The sequence below is a fragment of the Agelaius tricolor genome, unplaced genomic scaffold, assembly GCF_023055355.1.
Source record: "Agelaius tricolor isolate 1412-34295 unplaced genomic scaffold, bAgeTri1.0.p SCAF_54, whole genome shotgun sequence".
Lineage (NCBI taxonomy): Eukaryota > Metazoa > Chordata > Aves > Passeriformes > Icteridae > Agelaius > Agelaius tricolor.
This window is the reverse complement of record NW_027269314.1, coordinates 1,768,129-1,790,901: the sequence shown is the minus strand read 5'-3', so window position 1 is coordinate 1,790,901 and position 22,773 is coordinate 1,768,129. Positions and strand designations below refer to the sequence as shown.

At 53.0% G+C, this 22,773-nt stretch overlaps 1 protein-coding gene across 2 annotated transcripts in view; it reads left to right on the top strand.

Moving 5' to 3' along the window:
- The window catches only part of SFXN5 (sideroflexin 5), a 117,344-nt gene extending 94,963 nt beyond the window's left edge, over positions 1 to 22,381 (top strand). For both annotated transcript variants that reach the window (XM_071455833.1, XM_071455834.1), the window contains exon 14: positions 16,106 to 22,381. In XM_071455833.1, the coding sequence (XP_071311934.1) occupies positions 16,106 to 16,183 (78 nt within the window). In that variant the 3' untranslated portion in view covers positions 16,184 to 22,381. The remainder of the gene's footprint in view (positions 1 to 16,105) is intronic.
- The last annotated feature ends 392 nt before the right edge of the window (positions 22,382 to 22,773 follow it).

Genomic DNA, 22,773 nt, shown 5'->3' with positions numbered 1-22,773 from the left:
CCCTCACCTGGGGGAAGTTTAAAGGGTATTTTTAGGGTGATGCTCAATGCAAACCGAGGTGTCTTCCAGAACGAGGCTGATTTCAGCCTTTCCTTAAAAATAATCTTCCTTTTGGATCTCCAGGACAAGGGGAATAAACAGCCTAAAATCCAAGGCTGAGCTATTGTTTTCCAATCTGTTTTAGCCTTCATCTTGTTGGCAGGCTGCTTTAGAAAAGCAAAAGGTTAATGAGCCAATGTGCAGTGGGATTATTGCAGTAAAGATGACAGTGAACCAGTAATTACTAATTAGATGCAGTTTAACAGGAGGAACAAGTGAAATCTCCTCTTCACCAACTGTCAATAATTAGCAGATTTGGTGAGGTTGAAATGTGTCCACAGTTAAAAGGCTGATTTTTTAATGAAATGGCACTTGACAAAAGAGCTGTATGGAGGTCACAGCCATAGCCCTCGAGACGCTTCCCCATTCCATACTTAGGAGGGAAATCAGATGCAATCCAGCAGGGGGTCCCCATGGAACCATCCCTCCCTTGGGATTGCTTTGCACGGGGGGGAGGGGAGCAGGAGGGATTCTCTGCAGTAATTTTGTCCAACTTGGATCAGAAGCCAGGGAAGGGATTTGCCAGCTGCCATGGGGAAAAATGTTTGAGAAGTGAGAAGTTCTGCTTTGCTTCTGGGGCTGGGGAACGGTTTCCTGGGAGTCTGGGAGCCCTTGGGATGGAGGCTGGGCTTGGAAGGAGCTCCTCTCAGCAAAGAAGTGCCACGAGGTCCTGGAGGGCTGGCAGGAGGCTGGGAGCTCAGTGGGAAGTGTCTCCCAAAGACTGCAGAGGATTCAAGCTGTGCCTCAGAGATGGCTCCCTCCTGCTCCAGGAGCACCACGAGGTTCATCTGAGGTTCCTCTCCTGAGTGCTGACCCAGCTTATCTTCTGGTTTATCTTCTGCTTTATCTTCTGTCTTATCTTCTGGTTTATCTTCTGTCTTGTTTTCTGGTTTATCTTCTGGTTTATCTCCTTATCTTCTAGTTTATCTTCTGTCTTATCTTCTAGTTTATCTTATCTTCTGGTTTATCTTCTCCCTTATCTTCTGGTTTATCTCCTGCCTTATCTTCTGGTTTATCTTCTCCCTTATCTTCTGGTTTATCTCCTGCCTTATCTTCTGGTTTATCTTCTGCCTTATTTTCTGGTTTATCTCCTGCCTTCTCCTTGCCTTTCCCTTGTTGACAAAGGCAAGAGTATCTTTGTTCTCCATGTGAACCTCAAATGAAGAGGTGATCCCAGGGGGCTTCTTTAATGCCCATGAAATGATTGATTTGAGCAGAACCCCCAAGATTTACATGACAGTGAGTGGTTGAACACTGGCATGGTTCAAGTAGGACTTGAGGGAAAATCTGAGGTATTTGGGAACGTGTTGAGCTCCTTTCCAGCCTTCAGATGAAGGGTGGAGGTGCTTAATGAGGTTCCTGGAGTTCCTCAGTGAGGATGGACACATTCCTGTCAGAGGCTGGAGAATGAGAGACCCTCCCAGAGCATCATGCTGCCCCTGGCAGGGTGAGGTGACAGGAGAAGAGGTGACATTTGGGGACAGCAGGCCCCAGAGGTTGCACAGAACTCCAGTGGAAGCTCTCAGCCCATCTTTGATAGGAAATAATGGTGTAGGGAAGTCCTAAACTCCATCTGGACTTCCAGGATCTGAGCACAGCCTGGAGCACTGGCCATGGCTGGTGGATTGTCCCCATCCTCCCTGGAGCAGTTTGTGTTTTTCAGCTGATCCTGGAGGGTCCTGCTGCCAGGGAAGTTCCCAACAGATGAAGGCTCCCTTAGGGTGGGAAGAGTTTTCCCCAATGGATGGACACAGGCTGTGCCATCCTGGTGTTCCTGGTTCCTGTGGATTCCCTGCCTGGCCCACTGCAGGTGCTGAGATATGGGGTTAGGAATGAGGTTGGAAATCTATTTCAGATTTAAGTGAAGTGTGCTGCTTTGAATTGTTTCGTTAATTTGCTGTGTTCATAAAGTCCTGTGCTCACAAAATCCTGTGCTCACAAAAGCCTGTAGCACACAAAACTGCCTCAAACAAGGTGAAAGGAACGTGAACTTCCAAGCTAGAAGAAGATAAGAAAGGCTCCTTAAACTTTGAAACAAGAACTAAACTGCAGTAATCCGTGGTTCTCTGGGCTCTGTATGGGTCCAGTCCAGCTAGCTGGAACCCAAGCCCACACAGACCTGCATGGACTGAAGGTAAAAGACGAGGAGCGCTCTTCCCACGTGGGGATGAGTATCCTGTTCATTGGCTTGTGATGGGACACTGCTGGCCACAGTGACCACCCAGGTGGCAAAAGAGGCCGAACCTTTACCTGCAGTGGGGTTTTATCCCCCAGGGGAAAGGGGGCGGGGAAAGAGGACCATGGCCAATGGGATGCCATTGGGGAGGGGCGAGGGGAGGGGTATCCATGGGGCAGACCACCAGGTGTGTAGAAAGGAGTGCATGGGGAGAAACCATGTGGTGAGGAAGAGGGAATAATCTACATGACATACCACACTCAGTACAGAATTCCCGTTACCCAGTGCAGAACAACTACTAAATAAACTATTTAGTGCAATACAACACCTCCACATTTTCTGTTAACTAAAATTAAAAGGAAATGTGTCGGACTATTTCTGCTGCTGATGATGAATTTGTCCACCACTCATGGTTTGTGGGCCTGCCAATTTGCTTTAGTCCCACAAACTCTGAGCGGTTGACTTCTGCAGTACTGGAGACCAAACCGTTGATAACCTTTAAAAGCATGCGACGTAGAATCCTGAATGCTAACATGACTAGGAAAAGAACAACAAAAACCAACAAAATTATCCTAATTATAGAGGTCCACCACCCTGAGAGTCCCCAGTCCTTGAACAATCTGCTGAACCAGTCCTCGGATTCCTGCTTGACTCGTCCGATCAGACTTTTCATTTCTCAGACAGTTGCATGGACGTTGGGTGCTTTTGATGTTAGGTTCATGCAGCACAGTCCTTCAAATTCCTGGCACTCGTGTCCATGCAGCAGCAGGAGGAAATCTATGGCTGCACGATTCTGGAGTGTGGCATGCCTGGTAATCTCATCTTCTAGGAGGGAGCTGATGGCTCTGGATGTCAAGTTTGCACTAAACCAAAACCAAAGGTGCAGGAGATGGGCAGACAACCAAAGAGCTCTTGGCACAAAGACTAATAAGAAATAAATATGCATAAACCTAACCAAAACTTAATGCATATGCAACAAATTAGGAGACAGAGAATAAGTTTAGACTCTCAAAGGGTGCACATGCCTTTAGAAATTATTCAGCTTGTGCCCAGCACTAACTGTAATTAGTTGAAGACTCATCTGTCCATCCATCAGTGCTCAGAAGTTGTGCTGTGATGGTTTTTCCTGGGGTCCCTCAAGGCTGATGGGATTTATCTCAGCTGAGTTTTGACACCAGAGGACCAGAATCCCCTGCTGAGGAGAGTCAGGTGTCCCTGCTCCAGGACAGGCCTCAGGTGAGCATTGGAGGGCAAAGATCTCCTCAGGCTTTTCAGTCACAGGTGAAGGGCACATCTGTCACCCCCAGTTCTGATGGAACCACACCTGGCTCCTGGCTGCAGGGATCTGCCCCAGCTCCTGCTCCCACCTGGAGTTTCTCTGTCTGGCATCATCTCCACCCACAGAAGGAGACCTGGAGCTGGGTTTGCTTTAGAGCTTGCAAGGTCAGGCCACCCTCCATGGGATAAACCCCAGGTCAGTGTGACAGCAGAGCTTTTTGGGGAGCTCAGGTGCATTCAAGGCAAGGACAGAGGCGGGTTCAGGTGCTCCAGACCTCCCTGAGGCAGTCCAGAGCATTCCTGGGTGAAGGGATTCCCTAAGCCAGGCTTAGTCCTGTCCTGCCCTTGTACTTTACAGTACTATTTGTGCTATTGTACTTTACAGTATCAAATGTCAGGTCTGGAAGACTGTACAGCAAAAGTCAAGGTAAAGTGCAAGGAGCAAGGAGTTCCCCTTTTTGCTTTCTAAGTAAAGCAGCTCCTCATCTGCCTGCACAGAAGAAACACCACAGCATATTTTCTACTCCTCCATAGGCAGAGTCTTGAGAACACTATTAAAAGTACTCTTTGCTCAATATGCAGGAAGATTTTTTGACAAGAGCAAGGAAAACACAGAATTCAGAATAAGCAAAGAACTACAGTGATTGAGAATGAAGAACTGGCTTTTCATTGTGTCAGAGAGGGAATGAAGTCAGGCCCAAGCAGTGACAGCTGTGGCTAGGAGACATAGCCAAGCCCAAGTGGCTGCAGTGGTGCTTTGTCCTGAGCTGCTGATCCAGGGAGGGCTTTGGGTCAGAGCCTGGTGCTTCTGCAGAGACCCCGCAGCCCAAACATTCCATTGCTGGGACATTCCAGTCAGGAGAACCCCCAGGTTCTGCTTTTTGCATGGCAACTCCTCATTCCCACCGTGTGATGATGCTCCCTCAGGTTCTCCTTCTGGGATGGAGGAGATGTTGTGTCCTGGTAATTCCCTTCTGCCTGCTCCACCTGGTGGGATTCCAGCTGCAGATCCATGGTGGTGATGCCACAGAGGCAGCACTTGCCTTATCCCAGGGCCACCCCCATTTCCCAAACTCATTTGGAAGCTCCTCCCTGCAGTGCCCTTTGGATTTTTCAGTCTCAGCTGAAACTCCTCTTGGCCAGGAGAGAAGGAGCCACTTTGGCAAAGCAAAGACATTTCTGGATGTCTTGACATCTTCCATTTCCATGGGGCTTCCCACCCCCACTTCTTTCTCAAAATCTCAAAATCAAAGTATTTCCCTGCTCTGGAGCTGAGAGACCTCGGTCACTTCTTCTGGGAGCAAATGCTTCTCTAAAATCCTGGAATCATGGAATGGTTTGGGTTGGACCCACCTTAAAACTCATCACGTTCCATCCCCTGCCGTGGGCAGGGACACCTTCCACTGTTCCAGGCTGCTCCAAGCCCTGTCCAGCCTGGCCTTGGGCACTGCCAGGGATCCAGGGGTATATCCAAGGGGAAGGGAAGGAGAAGGAAGAGGAGAAGGAGAAAAGGAAAAGGAGAAGGAGAAGGAGAAAAGGAGGAGGAGAAGGAGAAGAGGAGAAGGAGAAAAGGGGAAGGAGAAGGCTCTGGCCTTCAGGAGCTCCACCACCACTGCTTAGGACCACTTCAGGGTGGTTTAGTTTCCACCTGCTCCGCCTGTTTGGGTGATTATTGGTCTCGGTGACACCTCGGGGCCAGGGAAGGTCAGCAGTGAGCAGAGCCCTGATGGCTTTGGGGGCTGTGCCTTTGTTCTCCCTCCCCTGCCTGTCCCGCAGCCTTTGATTTGTGACCCAGCTGGTTTTTGATGGCTGCTCCTGGCAGTTCTCCTTTGTTTCCCCCACTCAAAGGTGCTGAACATTCTCCAGGGCCCTAAAACGCCCAGGTGGAGCAGCAGAGCTGGGCAGCAGGGCCTGACCCGAGCTGTGCTTTGTGGCCAGGGGGTGGCTGTGGGAGCAGGGACCCTCTGCAGCGCCCAGGGCTGTCAGACGGGATCTGGTTTCATGTTTATACCCCTGGCCCTGGGAGACAGGTTCAAGTATGTAAACTATCCCCCTGCAAGCACAGGCTGCTGCAGGTGTGTGGGTGCTGGTGGGCATAAAAAAACATTCCTGACACCAGCTCTTTTGAGGAGGCTTCACCTCCTGATGGCTATAAGCCATTAGGAGTCAAAAGAAAGAGCTGACATCCGACAAGTCCGGATAAACAGCTAAACATTAACCCTTAAAGTGGCCCGAAAAACAGACTTAAAAGGCTCTTTGTGGAAAGAAGCCATTTTTTTCGCTGGCCTGTTAATTGCTGTCTTTCTTCGGGACACCTTTCAGCAGCACCTACTGTAAACAGAGGGGCTCCTCCCCAGGATTCCTGCCCTGCCTTGGCCATTCCTGAGCCCTCCCCTGGCTCCTTGGCTTTGCTGCTTTATTCTGGGCCTGAAAACCAAATCCCTGCCCCTCCTCTGCCAGCCCAGCCTGACCCCCCTGGCCATGGATCATTCCCCATTCCAGCTCAGGGTATTCCATGATTGCTGGGAATTATGGAATACCCTGAGCTGGAATGAGGAATGATCACGAAGAATTAAAAATGAAGAATGAAGAATGAAGACTCTGACTCCTGGCCCCACACAGGAATCATTAAATCAGAAAAAACCCTTTAATATCATCATTCTTGGTCAGAGGCCTCTTTACCTGGTGCACCCCCAGATCTTCCCTGCCCGTCTCCTGCCTCGCCCCTTTCTTGTCACACAGGGTTGGATTTGTCCTTTTTGGTGTATTTGGAGTCGTTTTGGCTCATCTGGAGCAGCTCTGAGCACCCCAAGAGGTGCAGGATGCAAAGGAAGGGGATCAGCTGTCCAGACTTGCCTGCTTAGGGCTGAGGATGCCTTATTAATCACATCTCACATATGTAATTATCTGTAATTGCTTTTTGAATTTCCTGTTCCTAGTGAGGCTAGTGGTCTGTGAGAGAAGGAAATGTGCTGGAGGTTGGGATCCTGAGGAATCCTAAAACCTAAATCCTGCTCTTCCATCATGCTCTTCCTCCTGAACAGCAGGAGAATTCTGGGGTCGATGTCTTCAGCAAAGAGCAACAAATTCCTTCTTCCTTGGCAGAGCTGCTTGAGGAATTCCTGCTGGAATGGACCTAAGAGCTCATTTTCATTCAAATGGAAACTTTTTAGTAATGTCCACATTCAAAAGTAGGATTTTTTTTTCCTTCCAAGAAAGGAGAAACTCTAGTGTCTGTGTAGATGCTTTCCATTCCAGCAAGGATCAGGAATCATAACCAAACTCTGCAATTTTGGGAGTTCTCAAGGCCATATTTGGGGTGGGCTGGTGATTTTTCCAGCAATCCACTGGCTTGGATGTTCCAAAAAACCCCAAAAATCTGCATCCTGGAATGTGAAGGTTCTCCCAGGAAGCCAGGGAGAAGTTCCTTCAGCCCTGTCCTGAGGAAGGACACGAGCCCTGAGGTCACCACACAGCTGCTCCTGTGCCAGCCTGAGACCTTTCTGGAGCTGCTGTGGAAATGAATTTATTGTGGTAATCCCAGGTTTACCCCATCCCACCCCTCCCACCCTGAGCAAACCTCCGGAGCAGAGGGGAGAAGGTTCAGCTCCCACAGAGGCCTTGGGTGTCTCCTCTCTTGGGAAGACACTCAGGGAAGTTTTTCTGACCTTGCTATTTGAAATCTTAGGGTCTCAAAGCCTTTATGTGGGGGGATTTGGTGGTTTTATTTGAGCAGCTGAGGTTTCTGGACCTCCCACTCTGAGCAAACCTCCAGAGCAGGGGGGAGAAGGTTCAGCTCCCACAGAGGCCTTGGGTGTCTCCTCTCTCTGGAAGATTTTCTGACCTTGCTTTTTGAAATCTTAGGGTCTCAAAGCTTTTATTTGGGGGGGGTTTGGTGGTTTTGTCTGAGCAGCTGAGGTTTCTGGTGCTGTGGGCAGCTCTGTGCTTTCCCAGAAGACCCAAACTCCCAACTCTGCAGTGACCTGGAGCTGGTGCCATGCTGGGGGTTGAGCTTCCAATTTTTATAAAGCCGGAAGTGCTGAGGCTCTGAGAGCTCAGCATTAACCAAACCCCCCAAGAACCCCAAAGAAAGGCTCAGAAACCATCAGATTTCAAACAGCAAGACCAAGAGGAAGCTCCTGGTGCCTGCCAGGTGTCCCTGATGTCACCCTGAGGCCCCAGCAGGGTCCCTGAGGTGGGGCAGTGGGAACAGGAGAGCTCCTGGGGATGGATTGGGAATGACCACGGGGCTGGAGCTCAGGAGCTGCTGCTCCAGGACAGGCTGGGACATGCAGGGAGCAGGGTCACCTCCCCCAGGTGTGGGCTGGGATCCCACCTGTGCTCTGTTATCATGGCTGTTATCATCACTCATTGCAGAGACACCCTGGGCCAGGGCAGCTCCCTGCTCCAGCCACAAATCCACATTCCCAAATTTCCCTTCCTTTTCTTTCCCCAAATCCACATTTCCCTTCTTCCCACCTGATTTGATGTTGAGGTCTTTGCTGAGTATTTTTCCTCAGAGAAGCTGTGCTGTGGTAGTTCCCCAGAAGTTTAAAAAACTTTTAAAACTCCCCCTCTTTGTGGGGGTCCCAGTTGTTGGTTTCTCTGGGTCTGCATTGAAGGCACTTGAGGCAGCAGTTCATGTTCACACTCAGGTGTTTGTTATTTCTTAGCAGTGAAACAGTCTCACTGCTGTGAGTTCAGCAGCTTTTCATCAGAAGGCACAAAATGGCCAACAATCTCTTATTCCAAGGTCTTTTAAGACTAAACTGTCCAATTAAGAACTGACACCTGGGTTATTTTCCCTTTTAACCCAATAACTGATCCCACAGAGCCCACAGTGCAGACTTTTCTGCCCAATTACAAAATGCCACCCAAACCCATGGAGAAGGAGGAAGAAGAAGGATGAAGAAGAAACCCAGGACAACACCCTGTGCCCTCCATCTTGCTTCCATCCACAACACACTAAAAACCCCCAAACCTCAATTTCTCACCCAGTGATACACCTGCACTGATCTCTATAATCTATTGCACACTTTTGTGGGTTCCAGTCTATCTTGAAGTCCAGGAAACTTTCTCCATGGATGAGGGTCACAGTCAGTGCTCCCCTGTAGGTCAGGGCACCCCAGAGCAGGCACAGAAATATTCCCTGTGGTGCCCTGGGTTTGCACAACCCTTGATTGTAGAATCATGAAATTAGGTTGGAAAAGACTTCTAAGGTCATCAAATCCAACCATTAACCCAGCAGCTCCAACCCACAGAACCACAGGATCATTTAGGCTGGAAAAACCTTTAAAAGCATCAAATCAAACCATGAAACCAGCGCTGCCCAACCCAGTGAAGGGGGGGAAGTTGCAGTCCCAGAGCTGTCCCAAAAATCCTGAAATCTGCTCTGCTTCAGGGCAATTGGTTATTCCCATTTCAGCTGAGGGCAGGAAGATCCCTGCAAAGCATCCCTGGCAAACAAAGAGTCTCCTGGAATGGGAAAACCTTCAAAAACCACAGCAGCCAAATATTCCAGAGCAGCCCAATATTCCAGGACAAAAAAAAAAAAATCTCCTGAATTTAATAACTCTCAAAAGCCAAAACAACCAAATATTCCAGAACAGCCAAATAGTCCAAGTTCCCTCCATTTTTATTGTTTAAAGATAACTTTCATTTCAAGTTCTGGTGCTTTTTAATTCCCCCAACCCAGGGTGAGGCAGCAGCCCTGGGATTCAGCTCTGGTGGAAAAGTGCTGACCATGGGTCCTGTCACAGGCAGAGCATTTCCAGCTTTTCTTCCTTCTTTGGAAGAATGAAAAGGAGTAAATTTGGGATATTTGGCTCCTGTGATTTATCCATTCCAGATTTTTCTTTGCCATGAAGGTTTTGGCCACCAGCACCCACCTCCAGCTGCTGTAGGACAGGGTGGAAATGAGAGGATTTTTAAGGTCCCTTCCAAGCCAAACCATTCCATGATTCCATGGATCTAATCTTGAGATGTCAGGAGACTTTCCATGGTTTTGTGAAAAACATTTTGACTGAATACATTTTTTTTATTATGAAAACGGAACATTTCTTTCAAAGACAGGGGTCAAAAAGACTTGAGAGAAACCTAAAAGGAAGAGAACTGTATTGGTCACCTCTTAAATTCAATTTTTATTATTAATTTGAAGGAAAACTTCACAAGATTCAGGTTTCTCTCAAAACTGTTTTCCCCCAACTCGGTGATGTGGGCAGAGAATGGAATATCAGTAATTCATTAATCATTCATTTGTACTTTGGTCATGAGAATGTCTCTCAACCAATGTGCCCAGGTTTGGGGCACACCAGGATTTCAACTGGGTAGAGAAACTGGGAAGTAGTCAGAAAAGAGCTTTAACACCAACATTTCAGGCAACAATCTGCCTTGCTGAGGAGAACCATTGGTTTTGTCTTTGGTTTTAACAAAGCTGAGCTGATAATCTTTGAACACTTGCATGGAAGGAAAATGTCTGTCAGGAGAGAGCTCCTCAGGGCAGCAAATGGATAAATGAAGAGCTGGAAATCTGGATTTAGGAAAATGCCAACCTTGGGGGTGGCTGGTGCTGTTCAGAGCGGGATACAGAGAGGCCTTGGGGCTCCACAGCTGCTGGGCTCCGGAACCAGAGGCTGGAGATGCTCTGGAAAATGTTTTTTGTGATATAATAAAGAAGTTTGTGGAGTATTTCCCGAATCCTCTCACCTTCAGGTCCCCTCAGTTGGCTGCAGGTCTGTAGCAATTCCAGGAGGGTTCCTTAGCCAGCGCTGCTGTCCTTGTCTCATTCCTGAGGGATCAATCCATGGGGACACTTCAGTGGTTTGGGTGGGATGGGACCTGAAACCCATCTCATCCACCCCCTGCCATGGCCAGGGACACCTTCCATGGCCAGGGACACCCTCCATGGGCAGGGACACCCTCCATGGACAGGGACACCTTCCATGGCCAGGGACACCCTCCATGGGCAGGGACACCCTCCATGGACAGGGACACCTTCCATGGACACCCTCCATGGCCAGGGACAACTTCCATGGCCAGGGACACCTTCCATGCACAGGGACACCTTCCATGGACACCTTCCATGGCCAGGGACACCCTCCATGGACAGGGACACTTTCCATGGACACTTTCCACTAGGCCAGGTGCTCCAAGCCCCATAATGCAAGGGGAGCTGGTCAGTGACCTGAAATGCTGCTGAGACACCCACAAATCCATGGGACAGGATGGATCCATCCAGAGGGGCTGGGAGAGCTGGGGAAGGAAGGACTCACAGAGACATTTTCCCATCATTTATCAGCACTCCTGGATCACTGAGAAGGTCCCATTTGACTGGGAATGAAAATGGGTGGGGCCCTCATGACAAAAAAGGGGCTGGAGCATGGCCAGGGCAGGGAACAGAGCTGGGAAGGGCTGGAAAATCCCTGAGGGAGCTGGGCAGGGGCTGCAGAATCCCTGAGGGAGCTGGGCAGGGGCTGCAGAATCCCTGAGGGAGCTGGGCAGGGGCTGCAGAATCCCTGAGGAGCTGGGCAGGGGCTGCAGAATCCCTGAGGGAGCCGGGCAGGGGCTCAGCCTGGAGCAAAGGAGGCTCAGGGGGCCCTTGTGGCTCTGCACAGCTCCTGCCAGGAGGGGAACAGGGACAAGAAGAGGGGGAACAGCCTCAGAGTGGGCACCAGCAGGAATTTCCCCATGGGAAGGGGGGTCAGGCCTTGCAAGTGCCCAGGGAGGTTTGGAGTCCCCATCCCTGGGGGGGGTTTCACAGCCCTGTGGCTGTGGCACTTGGGGACACGGTCAGTGGTGGCCCTGGCAGTGCTGGGCATGGTTGGGCTTTGTGATCCCTGGGCTCCTTTCCCACCCCAGGCATTCCATGATTCCATAGTGCCACAGCCCTTCCTACCCCTGGCTGAGCCTCCTGAAGGCTCAGAGTGCCCGGCCCTGCCCTGGGCTCTGCCCTGGTGACCAAAGGCCTGGGAGGAGATGGCCCAGAGCTGCTGGAGGGCCTGGAGACCCTTCCCAGGCTCCCAAGGAGCCTCCAGCACCTGTCCCCACTGGCAGCAGCAGCCACAGCGGCCATGCTGGCCCTCCCTTCCCCCAGCCCGGAGCAGCATCCGCCAGTCCCCCTGACCCTCCCCCTCCCAAATTTGGCTGCTTTCTCCCTTTTCTCCCCCCCATCTTTTTTTTTTTTTTTTTTCTTTTCTTTTTTTTTTCTTTTTTTTTTTTTTTTTTGGCTGAGTGATGAGCTGTATGCCAAATCCATCTGCTCCTGTCTCCCCTAGCTGCCTTCCATATCATTCCAGGATCCCTGGCAGCCAGCCTAGACCTATCTCTCTCCCCGCACTCTCCGGAGCACATTCCTTTCTACACCTTTTCCCGAGCTGGGATAGAAATGAGTATCAACCCCAAACAAAAAGCATCTGCTTCCTGCCTGCTGCTGCCGCACCGGCCGTGCCTGCACGCTACACCCGTGTCAGCAGCCATGCAAAACACACGGAGCCCCCCGGGAGCCCCCCGTGCAGCGCCCCGAGCCCCCCGCGCCCGCTCCCGCGCCGGCTCCGCAGCACCAGCTGTGACCACCGCACCATTTGTTCCTGCAGCCCACGCCAGCACTCCCAGCCAGTTCTTTATCACCCCAATTAGCCTTGTCTGAGCTGATGAGAGGAGAGAGGCTCCCACTGCACGGCAAGGGATGGGGGGAAGAGAGCTGGAGAGCTGTGGGTACGCGGGGAGGCGATTCCCAGCTTTGTTCCCGGGGAGGCAGGGATGGGTTTCACCCTGCTGCTGGCATTGCTGCCGTCCTGCCCGAGATACCTGAGATACCTGAGCACTGCTGGTCCATGAATAGGTGCTCAATAAGGCTCAGGGCACTGAGTTTTGTGGGGTTTTCCCCCGTTTTCCTCTCCTGCTCTTGGCTGTCTGCCAGAGGGAAAGGAGCATCCTTGGGTTTCACCTGCTCCCAGGGGCTGGGGTGGGCTGTGGTTCATCCCAGCCATGTTTCTGGGTGAGCTGGGAGGTGCATCCTGGTGGTGTCCCTGGTGAGGATCTCCCTGGATCCATGGCAAAGCTTCCAGTGGCCTCACAGGGTGCTGAAGGAATCCCTGCTTCTCCCACAGCCTCATTGGAGAGCTCCCATGTTGGGTACCAAGCTGTCAGTGCAACCATCAGCCCCAGATCCTGGGGTTTGCCCAAACAACCCCCCTGTAGCACTGTCTGGGAGTGGTGCTTCCCACCCTGGGTCCCTCAGTGCTGCTGGGAGCTTCTGCCCCTCCTGGAATTCTGCTGGATTCATTGGTGAAGGCCCTTCCCTGGTAACACCCCAGTGCCATCATCCCAAAGCCAGGAAGGGGATCCCTCCTTTGCCCTGGCACAGACAGCGCTGGGAAGAGGAGGATGGACACGATTCAACCCCAGTGCAATGGTGGGCATTGGTTTGAAGGGACCAAGTGCCCTGTGTGGGACAGGTCCCATCAGTGCAGGCCCAGCCTGCTCCTCAGAGCACCCTCCAAGGCAGCTGCTCCTTCACAGGAGGGTTCCCAGTGTGGCCATGACGATGACAGGGGTCGTGTTGGCAGCTGAGACACCAAAATCTTGAGCAGGAGCTGTGGTCTCCACATCTGTCACAATTCCCTGGCCAGCTGGCTGAGCAGGTCCAGGATTTGGGACAGCTGGAACAGCAAAACCCCAAAACGAGTGAAATTACGCTTTCCAACAAAAAACACCAGCAAGGGAGTCAAAGGCTGGTGCACAGCAAGGTTGGGATTTAATGTTGTCTTGGTACCTGTAACCCACCACCATCTCCCTGTTCTTCTCCATCTGATTTCCAGGTGGGAGGAGTAGGTTCCTCCTGATGGATTTCTGAGCAGCTTTCCCAATTTCCTGTACATTTTTCCTTGGTGCAGATGCACCCCTTGGAGCTCCTGAGGCTCTGGAGCAGATTTTAATCCCTTCCTGATTAAAGTCAGCCAGGAGGAGACCTGCAGAGGAGGCTCCAGTCCAGCCAGTCACCCCCAGTGTGTCCAACATCTCCCCAGGCTTCAGGAAGGTGCTTGAGTTCGGTGTCACAGCTCCAAAGCAGAGTCTGTGACTGGTGGTGTCACAGGGGGTCCTGACTGGTGCCCATCCTGCATGAGAACCATGGAATGGTTAGAATGGAAAAGCCCTCAGAGTCCATCCAGTCCAGCCATTCCCCAACACTGACCATGTCCCCAGGTGCCGCATCCATGTGGATTTTGAGCACTTCCACCTTGGGCATGAATCCTAAGGCACTTCCCATGTCCTTCTGCTCAGACCTATCCCACCTCCATCCCACCTCCCTGAACCCACCTCAGACCCTTCTGTCCAGCCTTGCCATGGATGAAGAGCCCATTCCCCACGCAGGGAAAGGAGCTGTTCCCCCCCTGGCCCAGGAGATGGAAGCTGGAAGGATCTCCACACAATTATCTCATCTCTTCCTTCCACCAAGACAAGCTCAGCTCTGCCTAAACTATTCCTGATGGCTTCCCTGTAATTTGTGCTGAAAACTTCCCACCACAGACGCCCCACACCTTCCCCCAGCAGTCGGCTGCGATATTTTGCTCTTCCCACCAGGATACTCTTCCTGCTGTTCAGCTTGGATTGTGCTGGCTGCTTCTTGAATTGTGTCCCACGAGAGCGTGAGCACAGCCCTGCTCCTTCCTTGCCTCCTTCCTTCCCTCTCCCTGCACAGCCTCGGCTTCCAGCTGGGCACAGCCCCATCCCCAGCACCCCGGGGCTGTCCCAGCACTGAGCTGGGCTCCCCCAGGGCAGCTGTGCCTTCCTTGGGGCTCCCAGTTCTCCAAACCACTGGAGAGTGTGGGACTGGGGGGGCCTCTCTGTTTGGTTTCTGTGGAGCAGGTTGGGTTTGAGCTGCCCCATTTCCCGTGGGCGGTCGGCGCTGACCCTCCCGATTCCAGGTGGAATTTGTTTCAAAGCACAAAATCCCAGGATCACGGAGGTTGGAAAAGCCCTCTGAGATGACAGAACCCACCCTGTGACCCATCCCCACCTTGGCACCGGTGTGGCATCACCCCCTGCAGCCATTCCTTGCCCCCCAGGCTGGAGTTCTGCTTCCCCCCTGGATGTTTTCCTCACCGTGCCTGAACCCACCCAGCCCCAAAACCTGGGAGCTGTTCCGCGTGTCCCTGGCAGAAAACTGCCCAGACAATGGGAGAAAAGCTGCGTCAGAGGCAGGCAGAGCAGAGCAGGGCTGATCCTCCCTCGGGAGGGATCCGTGGGATCCGGATCTCCTGCACCTTTCCCGGTGCTCTCCCGGCACAATGCTTCACTTTGTGCTGCAGCACTGAAAGGAATGGTGAAGTTGCTAATAATGGCACTAAAAGAAAATATGCTACATCTGTTATGGATAGCAGTACAAAATTAGCTGATCACACCTCTGACACCCAAGATGTCTTCACTTAAAATACTCGTTGGCTTTACTTTACATAATTTGCTGATTATATTTAAAAGAAATACAATTTTGCAATTACTGTTCTTTCTGGTGTGCTATCTATGCATCATTTTCTTTTTATGTTTATATATTTCTCCTTCATTAGTGCAGTCTGAAGGGTGATTAGATCCCTTCAAACATTTTACAGAGGTTAAACGTTGATTAAGATTTAATTATTACTGTAAATAGCTTGGAATGACATATGGTGCAAAAACCTGACATATGTGCATTTGAATAAATGAAGTGCTATTTCCCATGATGCTTCAGTAGCTGTTTAACAGCTTTGCTGAAGGGTTATGTTGCACCTCATGTTAAGATTGCTTTGATGTTATATTTTGTTGGGTTTTTGCAGCTGAAAGCTAAGAACAGTTTTTCCAGTTTTTAAAAACATTGAATATTTTAAATACCTAAATTGTTTTGCACAAATTTTTGCTAATTTGTCTAACTAGGTTAAACATTTTCAAAAGCATTTCGATTTTTAACGTGGGTTCCTCGCATTGTGTCAGCACCAGCGTGGGTTCAGTGTACAGGATTCCCAAAATTCCAGGTTTTCCCAGGTGTCCTGGCCCGGCTGGGAGCGGGGTCTTTGCTTCCCAGGAGTGCCACGGATCCCTCCCGGGGATGCAGAGATTCCAAGTGATTTCAGAGCAAGGGAAAGCTTCAGGAGGAGCTGGTGGAAGGAAAAAAATTAGGGAAGGGATGGAGATTTCATGGAGATGGAGAAAGGGGCAGGAAGGGTTTGGCCGTGAGGGTGGAGCCCAGCCAGGCTCTTCCCTTGGGCACCACCTGGGCTTTGGCAGGTCCAGCCCTGGGCTCTGGATCCCGGGAGCTGCAGGGAAGGAAGGGAAGGGAGGCTGGGCTGGGTGGGATGTGCTGGAGCCTCAGACACTCAATAATTCATTGAGCACTGCCAGGCACAGAACGTGCAGCGTTCCCTGTGCTGCAAACCCATCCTCATTGAGGGGGGGGCACACACCAAACACCAGCAGCAGCGTGGTTGGCATGGAATTATCCCCATCTCCTCCCTCTGCATGAATCAGTTCTCCAAGTGATCCATGCCTGGGCTCTGATCCTGCTCCTCTTTGCCTCCGCAGATCGAGACGTCCCAGCTGGAGCCAGAGATCGCCATGGCCACCACCAGTAAAACTGTGGTCTACAACAAAGGGTTGTGAGTGGAAGAGGAGCATCCCGACCCAGAAGGTCTGGGGAGGGAAGAGGGGAAGCTCCAGCCCTGGGAGAAAGCAAACAACAACGAGAAGAAGATGAAATAATAGAGCTCAGTGATAGGAGCTGCTCCCGGCAGCCCGGGAGTGAATTAACACCTGCACAGAACTGACACCTCACACCACTCAAAAAGATTCATATTAAAAGTTTTAACTTAGCAACAGGAGCAGCAACTACAACAAATAAAATCACGTTGAACCACTTTAGAACTAGCTAACAAAACTCAGAATGGCTGGCACTGCATGGAGGGAGATCAGGGGCGAGCTCAGAGCAGCCTGCACAGCACAGACATCACCCAGCACATCCTGTGTCCATGGGAGCTCAGTCCTCACTGCTGCTGCACAACACCAGCTCTGCAGAGACCAAGGGGAGCGTGGATGTGATTGATCAGGGCATTGGGAATGCCCAGTGCTGATTTCCTGCCCATCCCACCCCAGCACTTGTGCACTGAAGAGGAATTGCCGTGTCCGTGTGCCCAGCGAGGGGGCACTCCATCCCTCCATCCCTCCATCCCTCCATCCCTCCATCCCTCCTCCTGCTCCTCCTGCAGACACTGCTGGTGGCATCCTGCCCTTCACTGCGAGACTGGCTGGCCCTGGATCCCACCCCTGGAATTCCCCAGGGCCTTTGGCCTGGGTTTCGAGATCCTGGAAAGTCGAGGTGCCCACGGGTGGAGTGTTGGAGCAGAAATGGTGCTGGAGCTGCTCTGTCCCTCTGCACAGCCCTGAGGGGGCTTTGTCCCACCCAGCACCCTCTGACAGGGGTGCTGCTAATCTGAGGTGGTTGGCTAAGCCACGCTTTGCTGAGCTGGTGTCTAAGGACAGGATGTGGTTTAAGTTTGGATCAATCCCCAGCTGGGCAGGCAGTTGGACAAGGATCATGGCAGCCCCTTCCAAGTGGAATTCCTCCTCTCCTCTCCTCTCCTCTCCTCTCCTCTCCTCTCCTCTCCTCTCCTCTCCTCTCCTCTCCTCTCCTCTCCTCTCCTCTCCTCATTATCCCTCTTTCTCTTTCTCTTTCTCTTTCTCTTTTCTCTTTCTCCTTTATTTTTTCTCCTTCTCTCTTCTTTTCCTCTTCTTCCTCTTCCTCTTCTCTCCCCCATTTTTGCCAACCCCTCCACCAGCACAGCCAGCTCTGCCCAAGTCCTTGTGCTGGTGCAGACAAGGACCCGAAGCCAGGTCCTGGCAGCTGTGCTGAGCTGGTGGCAGTGACACTGCACCTTCAGAGGGGACACTGCCCTCTGGGGACATCTGTCTGTCTGTCTGTCTGTCTGTCTGTCCCTTCCAGCTTTGGGATGGTTAAAGGGGAGAGCTGAGTCACCCCCACACTGCTCTCAGTCCTGCCCTCCCTGGGCTTGGGGGCACAGTTTGGCTTTCTGGTACCTCACAAAATCCTGGTATCTCACAAAATTCAACAAGAATTCACCCCAAAATCCAAGCCTGAGGGAGTCCCTCAGCTTCATTTGGAGCGTGGCCACCAGCAGAACATTCCAGAGGCAGGGTGTCCCTGCAGGACCCATTTCCCTGCAGGTTCCATGGCCCTGTAGGATCCCATGGAGAGGGCACCGTGGTGGTGTTGGGGTGGCACAGGCTCTTCCCCTTCAAATGCCAATTTCTGTGGGCTTGGGGAGGGTGGGGGGAAAGGGGAAACCAAATCCCCACTGACAAGAATGTATTTGATGGATTTATTGCAATGCCTGCAACAGGATCCACACCAGGGAGCAGCTCAGGGCCCCTGCTCCTGCCCTGCCCTGGTGTAAATCAGGAGGAATTGCACAGAGGGGATGGATGCTGTGGATTTCAGCAGGCAGGGCAGCAGGGGCAGCTCCAGGCCCCTCAGAGCTGCTGTTCTGGGACAGCTCCTGGTGCCAAACAGTGCTGGGAACCCAGAGCGGGCCCTGCTCACCCCTGGGGCTGCTCTGGGTCACACCAGGGCCAGCACAGCTGGGTTGGGCCCAGGGCAGTCCCTTAATGCACTAAATGAGATGAATGTACCTTCCAGAGGATGGTCCCACCCCAGCTGGGATCTGGGGAGGCCACAAGGAGGTGACAGCTGTCCTGGGGACATTTCCATGGCCATCTGTCCTACTGGCAGCACCCTGGGACAGATAACTCCTGCAGCAGTGAGGGGGGAGCCCAGGGAAGGGGAAAAGGGACATGGCAGGGCCCAGGGAAGGGGAAAAGGGACATGGCAGTGCCCAGGGAATGGAGCAGGGATGTGGCAGTGCCCAGGGAATGGAGCAGGGATGTGGCAGTGCCCAGGGAGGGAGCAGAATTTGGGTTTGTGGGTGGTCACAGAGCAGAGGGGTGGTGTCTGAGCTGGGGTTACCTGCAAGGGATTTCCAGTGGATGAAAGCAGGCTGGGCTCTGCTGCCATCAAGGAAAGCCAGGGATTGATCAGGTTCTGCCTGGGGAAAGAGCCAGATCCCGGTTTCCCCGTGGTGGGAGAGGCTGTGGGTGCTTTCCCTGCACACACATCACCTGCAGGGATCACACATCGTTAGCAGGGCTGCCCATCCCGTGTCCTGATTGTGGATGAGCCCTCCCTGGCAGGGGTTTGGAATGGGGTGAGATTCCAGGGCCCTTCCAACTCAAACCATTCCACCATTCCCTGCTGCCAGAGGAGGCTGCAGAAGTGACCATGCAGTGACCATCAGCAGGGGCTGGATCCCCTCAGAGCACAGACCCCGGGCTTATTAAAGCCAGGCAGCTCCGGGGAATGCAGGGGGCCTGATCCTGGGGAGGGGCTGGGCACCAGCTTGGGGATGTCAGAGGAGCTGTGCTGTGAGCGTGCCTCGGCTCAAAGGCAGCTGCTCCGTCACACAAGTGACAATGACAGGCCCTAAATGAGTCTGGGTTGGTGTCTGCCCGCACAAACCCCGTCAGACTTGTTTGGCTTTGTGTGGCAGCAGAACGGGGCTCAGGCAGCTCGGCAGGGCTTGTGCTGAGCAGTGAAACACCCCGGGCCTGAGTCAGCCCTTCCCAGGCAGGGCTACCTCTGCCAGCCTCTGCCAGCCTCTGCCAGCCTCTGGCAGCAGTGGTTCCTCCCAGATTTTGTCCCAATGTCACTCCGAGTGCCGTGGCCCTGCCCAAAGCACTGGGCAGAAGCTCCTGGGGGAGCTGGGGAGAGCCACCAGGCCCTGGGCTCAGTTCCCTTCTCCACCTCCTCTGGCAGCAGGGAATCAAGGAATGGTTTGGGTTGGAAGGGCCCTGGAATCTCATCCCATTCCAAACCCCTGCCAGGGAGGGCTCATCCACAGTCCCTGCAGGTCTGGGGTGGGGAGGTGGCCCTGGACACCCTGGGATTGTCCCCACACCTCCCAAAGCCAGTGCATCCCCCTGGGACAATCAGGACACTGCAGGTCCCTCTGTGCTGCCCTCCCCTCGCTGTCCCCAGCCTGGTGACGAGCAGGACGAGGGCTCTGCATGAGGAGCACGTTATGGTGGCCCTGTGCTCCCAAACCCTTGGGAACACAGAGTCCTTGGGCATCCCAGCCTGGGGACACCGAGATCACAGTGTCCCCAGCCGAACCCACCTGGTGTGGGTCCAGCACCCCAGCGAGGGCTGGGGTTGGATTTTATCCAAGGCAGCAGGAAAGCTCAGCAGCCCCAGAGCTGAACCTCTCCAAAGGCACTTCCAGTGCCAGGCAGCTCCAGGCTGGGATCCCTCCTGGAGCAGCCCCAGAGCCGGGAGCTCCTGGTCCCTGCCCTCGTGGTGGGAGCAAAGGGAATGTCCCATGTGGGAATGTCACATGTGGGAATGCCATGTGGGAATGTCCTACATGGGAATGTCACCATGAGAATGTCCCACATGGGAATACCCCACATGGGAATGTCGCACATGGGAATGCCACATCGAAATGCCCAACATGGGAATGTCCCATGGGAATGCCCCACACAGGAATGTCCCCTATGGAACATGGAAATGTTTATGGAAATGCCCCATAGAGGGCATCCAAAAACATTCCTCCTCATGCCCCTCAGTTTCCCAAAAAACTCACTTCCTTATCAAATCAGGACACTATGTCACATGGGAATGTCCCACATGGGAATGCCCCATATGGGAATGTCCCACATGGGAATGCCACATGGGAATGCCCCATGAGAATGTCACATGGGAATGTCCCACATCAGAATGTTCCACATGGGAACGTCCTGCATGGGAATGTCCCTCATGGGAATGCCACATGGGAATGTCCCACATGGGAATGCCCCACTTGGAAGTGCCACATGGAAATGTCCCACATGGGAATGTCCCACATGGGAATGTCCCACATGGGAATGTCCCCCTCAGCCCTTCCAGCGGCTCTGGGGCCGGGACACGGAGCTGGGCCACGGCTCCACGTGTGCTCTGGTTGTCAGGCCAGCGAGCGGTGCCAGGCAGCTCCAGAGCCCAGCCAATGACACCGCTCTGCACGCTCGTTTAATCACTAATTAATCTCCTCATGCACAGACCGGAGCCCTGGGTTGGCGGGAAGGAGCCCGAGCGCTGCATTCCCGGTTTGCTGTAATTGGGACCGAGGGAGGGAACGGGGAGCGCCGCTCACATCGAGTCCTTCCCCTCGGCACAGAACAATGACGAGACCGTCGGCTCCCGGAGCATTTAATTAGAAATGGCGCGCTTAATTGATTTCTTGGCTATGTTAATTAAGGAATAATGAGGACCAGGTTGCAGCACGAGGTGCCAGCGAGAAGTTCTGAGTGTCTCTCCTGGAGGATGGGTCTGGTGGCTGCTCCCTGGGACAAGCCCAGGGTGGTGTCACCCATGTCCCAAACCTCCCAGCCTGGGCACAGCTCAGCTCCTTCCATTTTTCCTTGTTGCTGCTTTTCCTGCTCCCCTCCCTGGGCTGTGCCAGGTGCTGGCAGGATGGCAGGAGGTCCCTGTGGGGTCACCTGGCCAATGCTGGACCCTGCCACCTGGGGACAGGAGACGCTGGGACATCCCTGGCAAAGCCACCTGCCCGAGGGATGGGCTGTCCCCTCCTCTTGGAGGGCTGGGATGGAGATCCAGAGTCTGGGATGGCCTTGGGAGGAGTGTGGGGGTCCCAGGGTGTGAGACCCCCCTGGGCAGAGCTCTGGGTACAGATCAGCTCCTCTGGGATGCTCTGAGGACAATCCCAGGCTGGGATCTGGAGTCCTGGTGCTGGTGGCTGTCCCCAGTTCTGGGTGTGTCCCCAGATCCCTTTAGGAAACACCACTTTGGGCTTTTTACTGGTTTTTATGGCTTATTCCACACATGGCATCCACTCATCCTTGGATCTGAGCACACCCTGACAGCAAATGCCCCGGGAATGGTGAGGGGACAGCTGCCAGCACCACGTCTTCCAGCGGGGTGGGCACCCAGACACCCAGGGACACCCTGGGGACACCCCAGGGACACCCCCAGGCACCCTGGGACATCCCAGAACACCTCGGGACACCTCAGGACACCCAGGGACATCCCTGGGACACCCTGAGACACTCCCAGGACACCTTTGGACACCCCAGGACACCCTGGGACACCCCTGGAACACCCCTGGGAAATGCCCAGGACACCCCAGGACGCCCTGGGACACCCTCGGACACCCTGGGACACCTCCAGGACACCCCAAGACACCCCAAGCACACCTTTGGGACACCCCAGGGACACCCTGAGACACCCCTGGGACACCTCTGGGACATCCTGGGACACTGAGACACCCTCAGCACACCTTTGGGACACCCTGGGGACACTCTGGAACACCCTGGGACACCCCAGAACACCTTGGGACACCTCAGGGCTCCCAGGGACACCCCTGGGATACCCTGGGACGCATCCCAGACACCCTGAGACACACCAGGGACACCCAGGGACACCCCCAGGGCACCTCTAGGACACCCCTGGGATACCCTGGGATGCCCTGGGACACCCTGAGACAGCCCTGGGACACCTCCAGGACACTCCAAGACACCCCTGGGACACCTGGAGGACACCCTGAGTCACCTCAGAACACCCTGGGACACCCCCAGGACACCTTTGGGACACCCAGGGACACCTCTGGGACACCCAGGGACACCCCTGGGACACCCTCGGGACCCCCCCGGCTCTTTCTGTTTTTAACCCCTGCGTCTCCAGCGGCCGCGAGTCCCCGTGTCACCCCCAGATTGTCCCAATAAACGAGGTCACACACACTGGCTGTGCTCCCAGCTCCGTGTGGGATTCCAGTGGGAATGTTGGGATTGAAAGGTCCTGTCTGAGGACAGGGTTATTATGGGCTGGCTCTCCAGGGAAGAAGCTGCTGGGGATGGGGATTTTCCTTGGAATGGCTTTCCCTGGATGCGGGGAGGGAGCAGGAATGATGAATTTTGTGTGTTTGTATATAATTATACATAAATAATTGCAAAATCTGTATAATGCTAGAGTATAAAAATATGTATAATTATAGGCATAATATATATAATTATCATCTAGTACATATAATAAAATATATAAGCCAATTGATATATTTTAAAATATGTAATTAGATATTATTATATATAATATACACCTCAGAAAGCACAATCTATATTTTATATATACATAT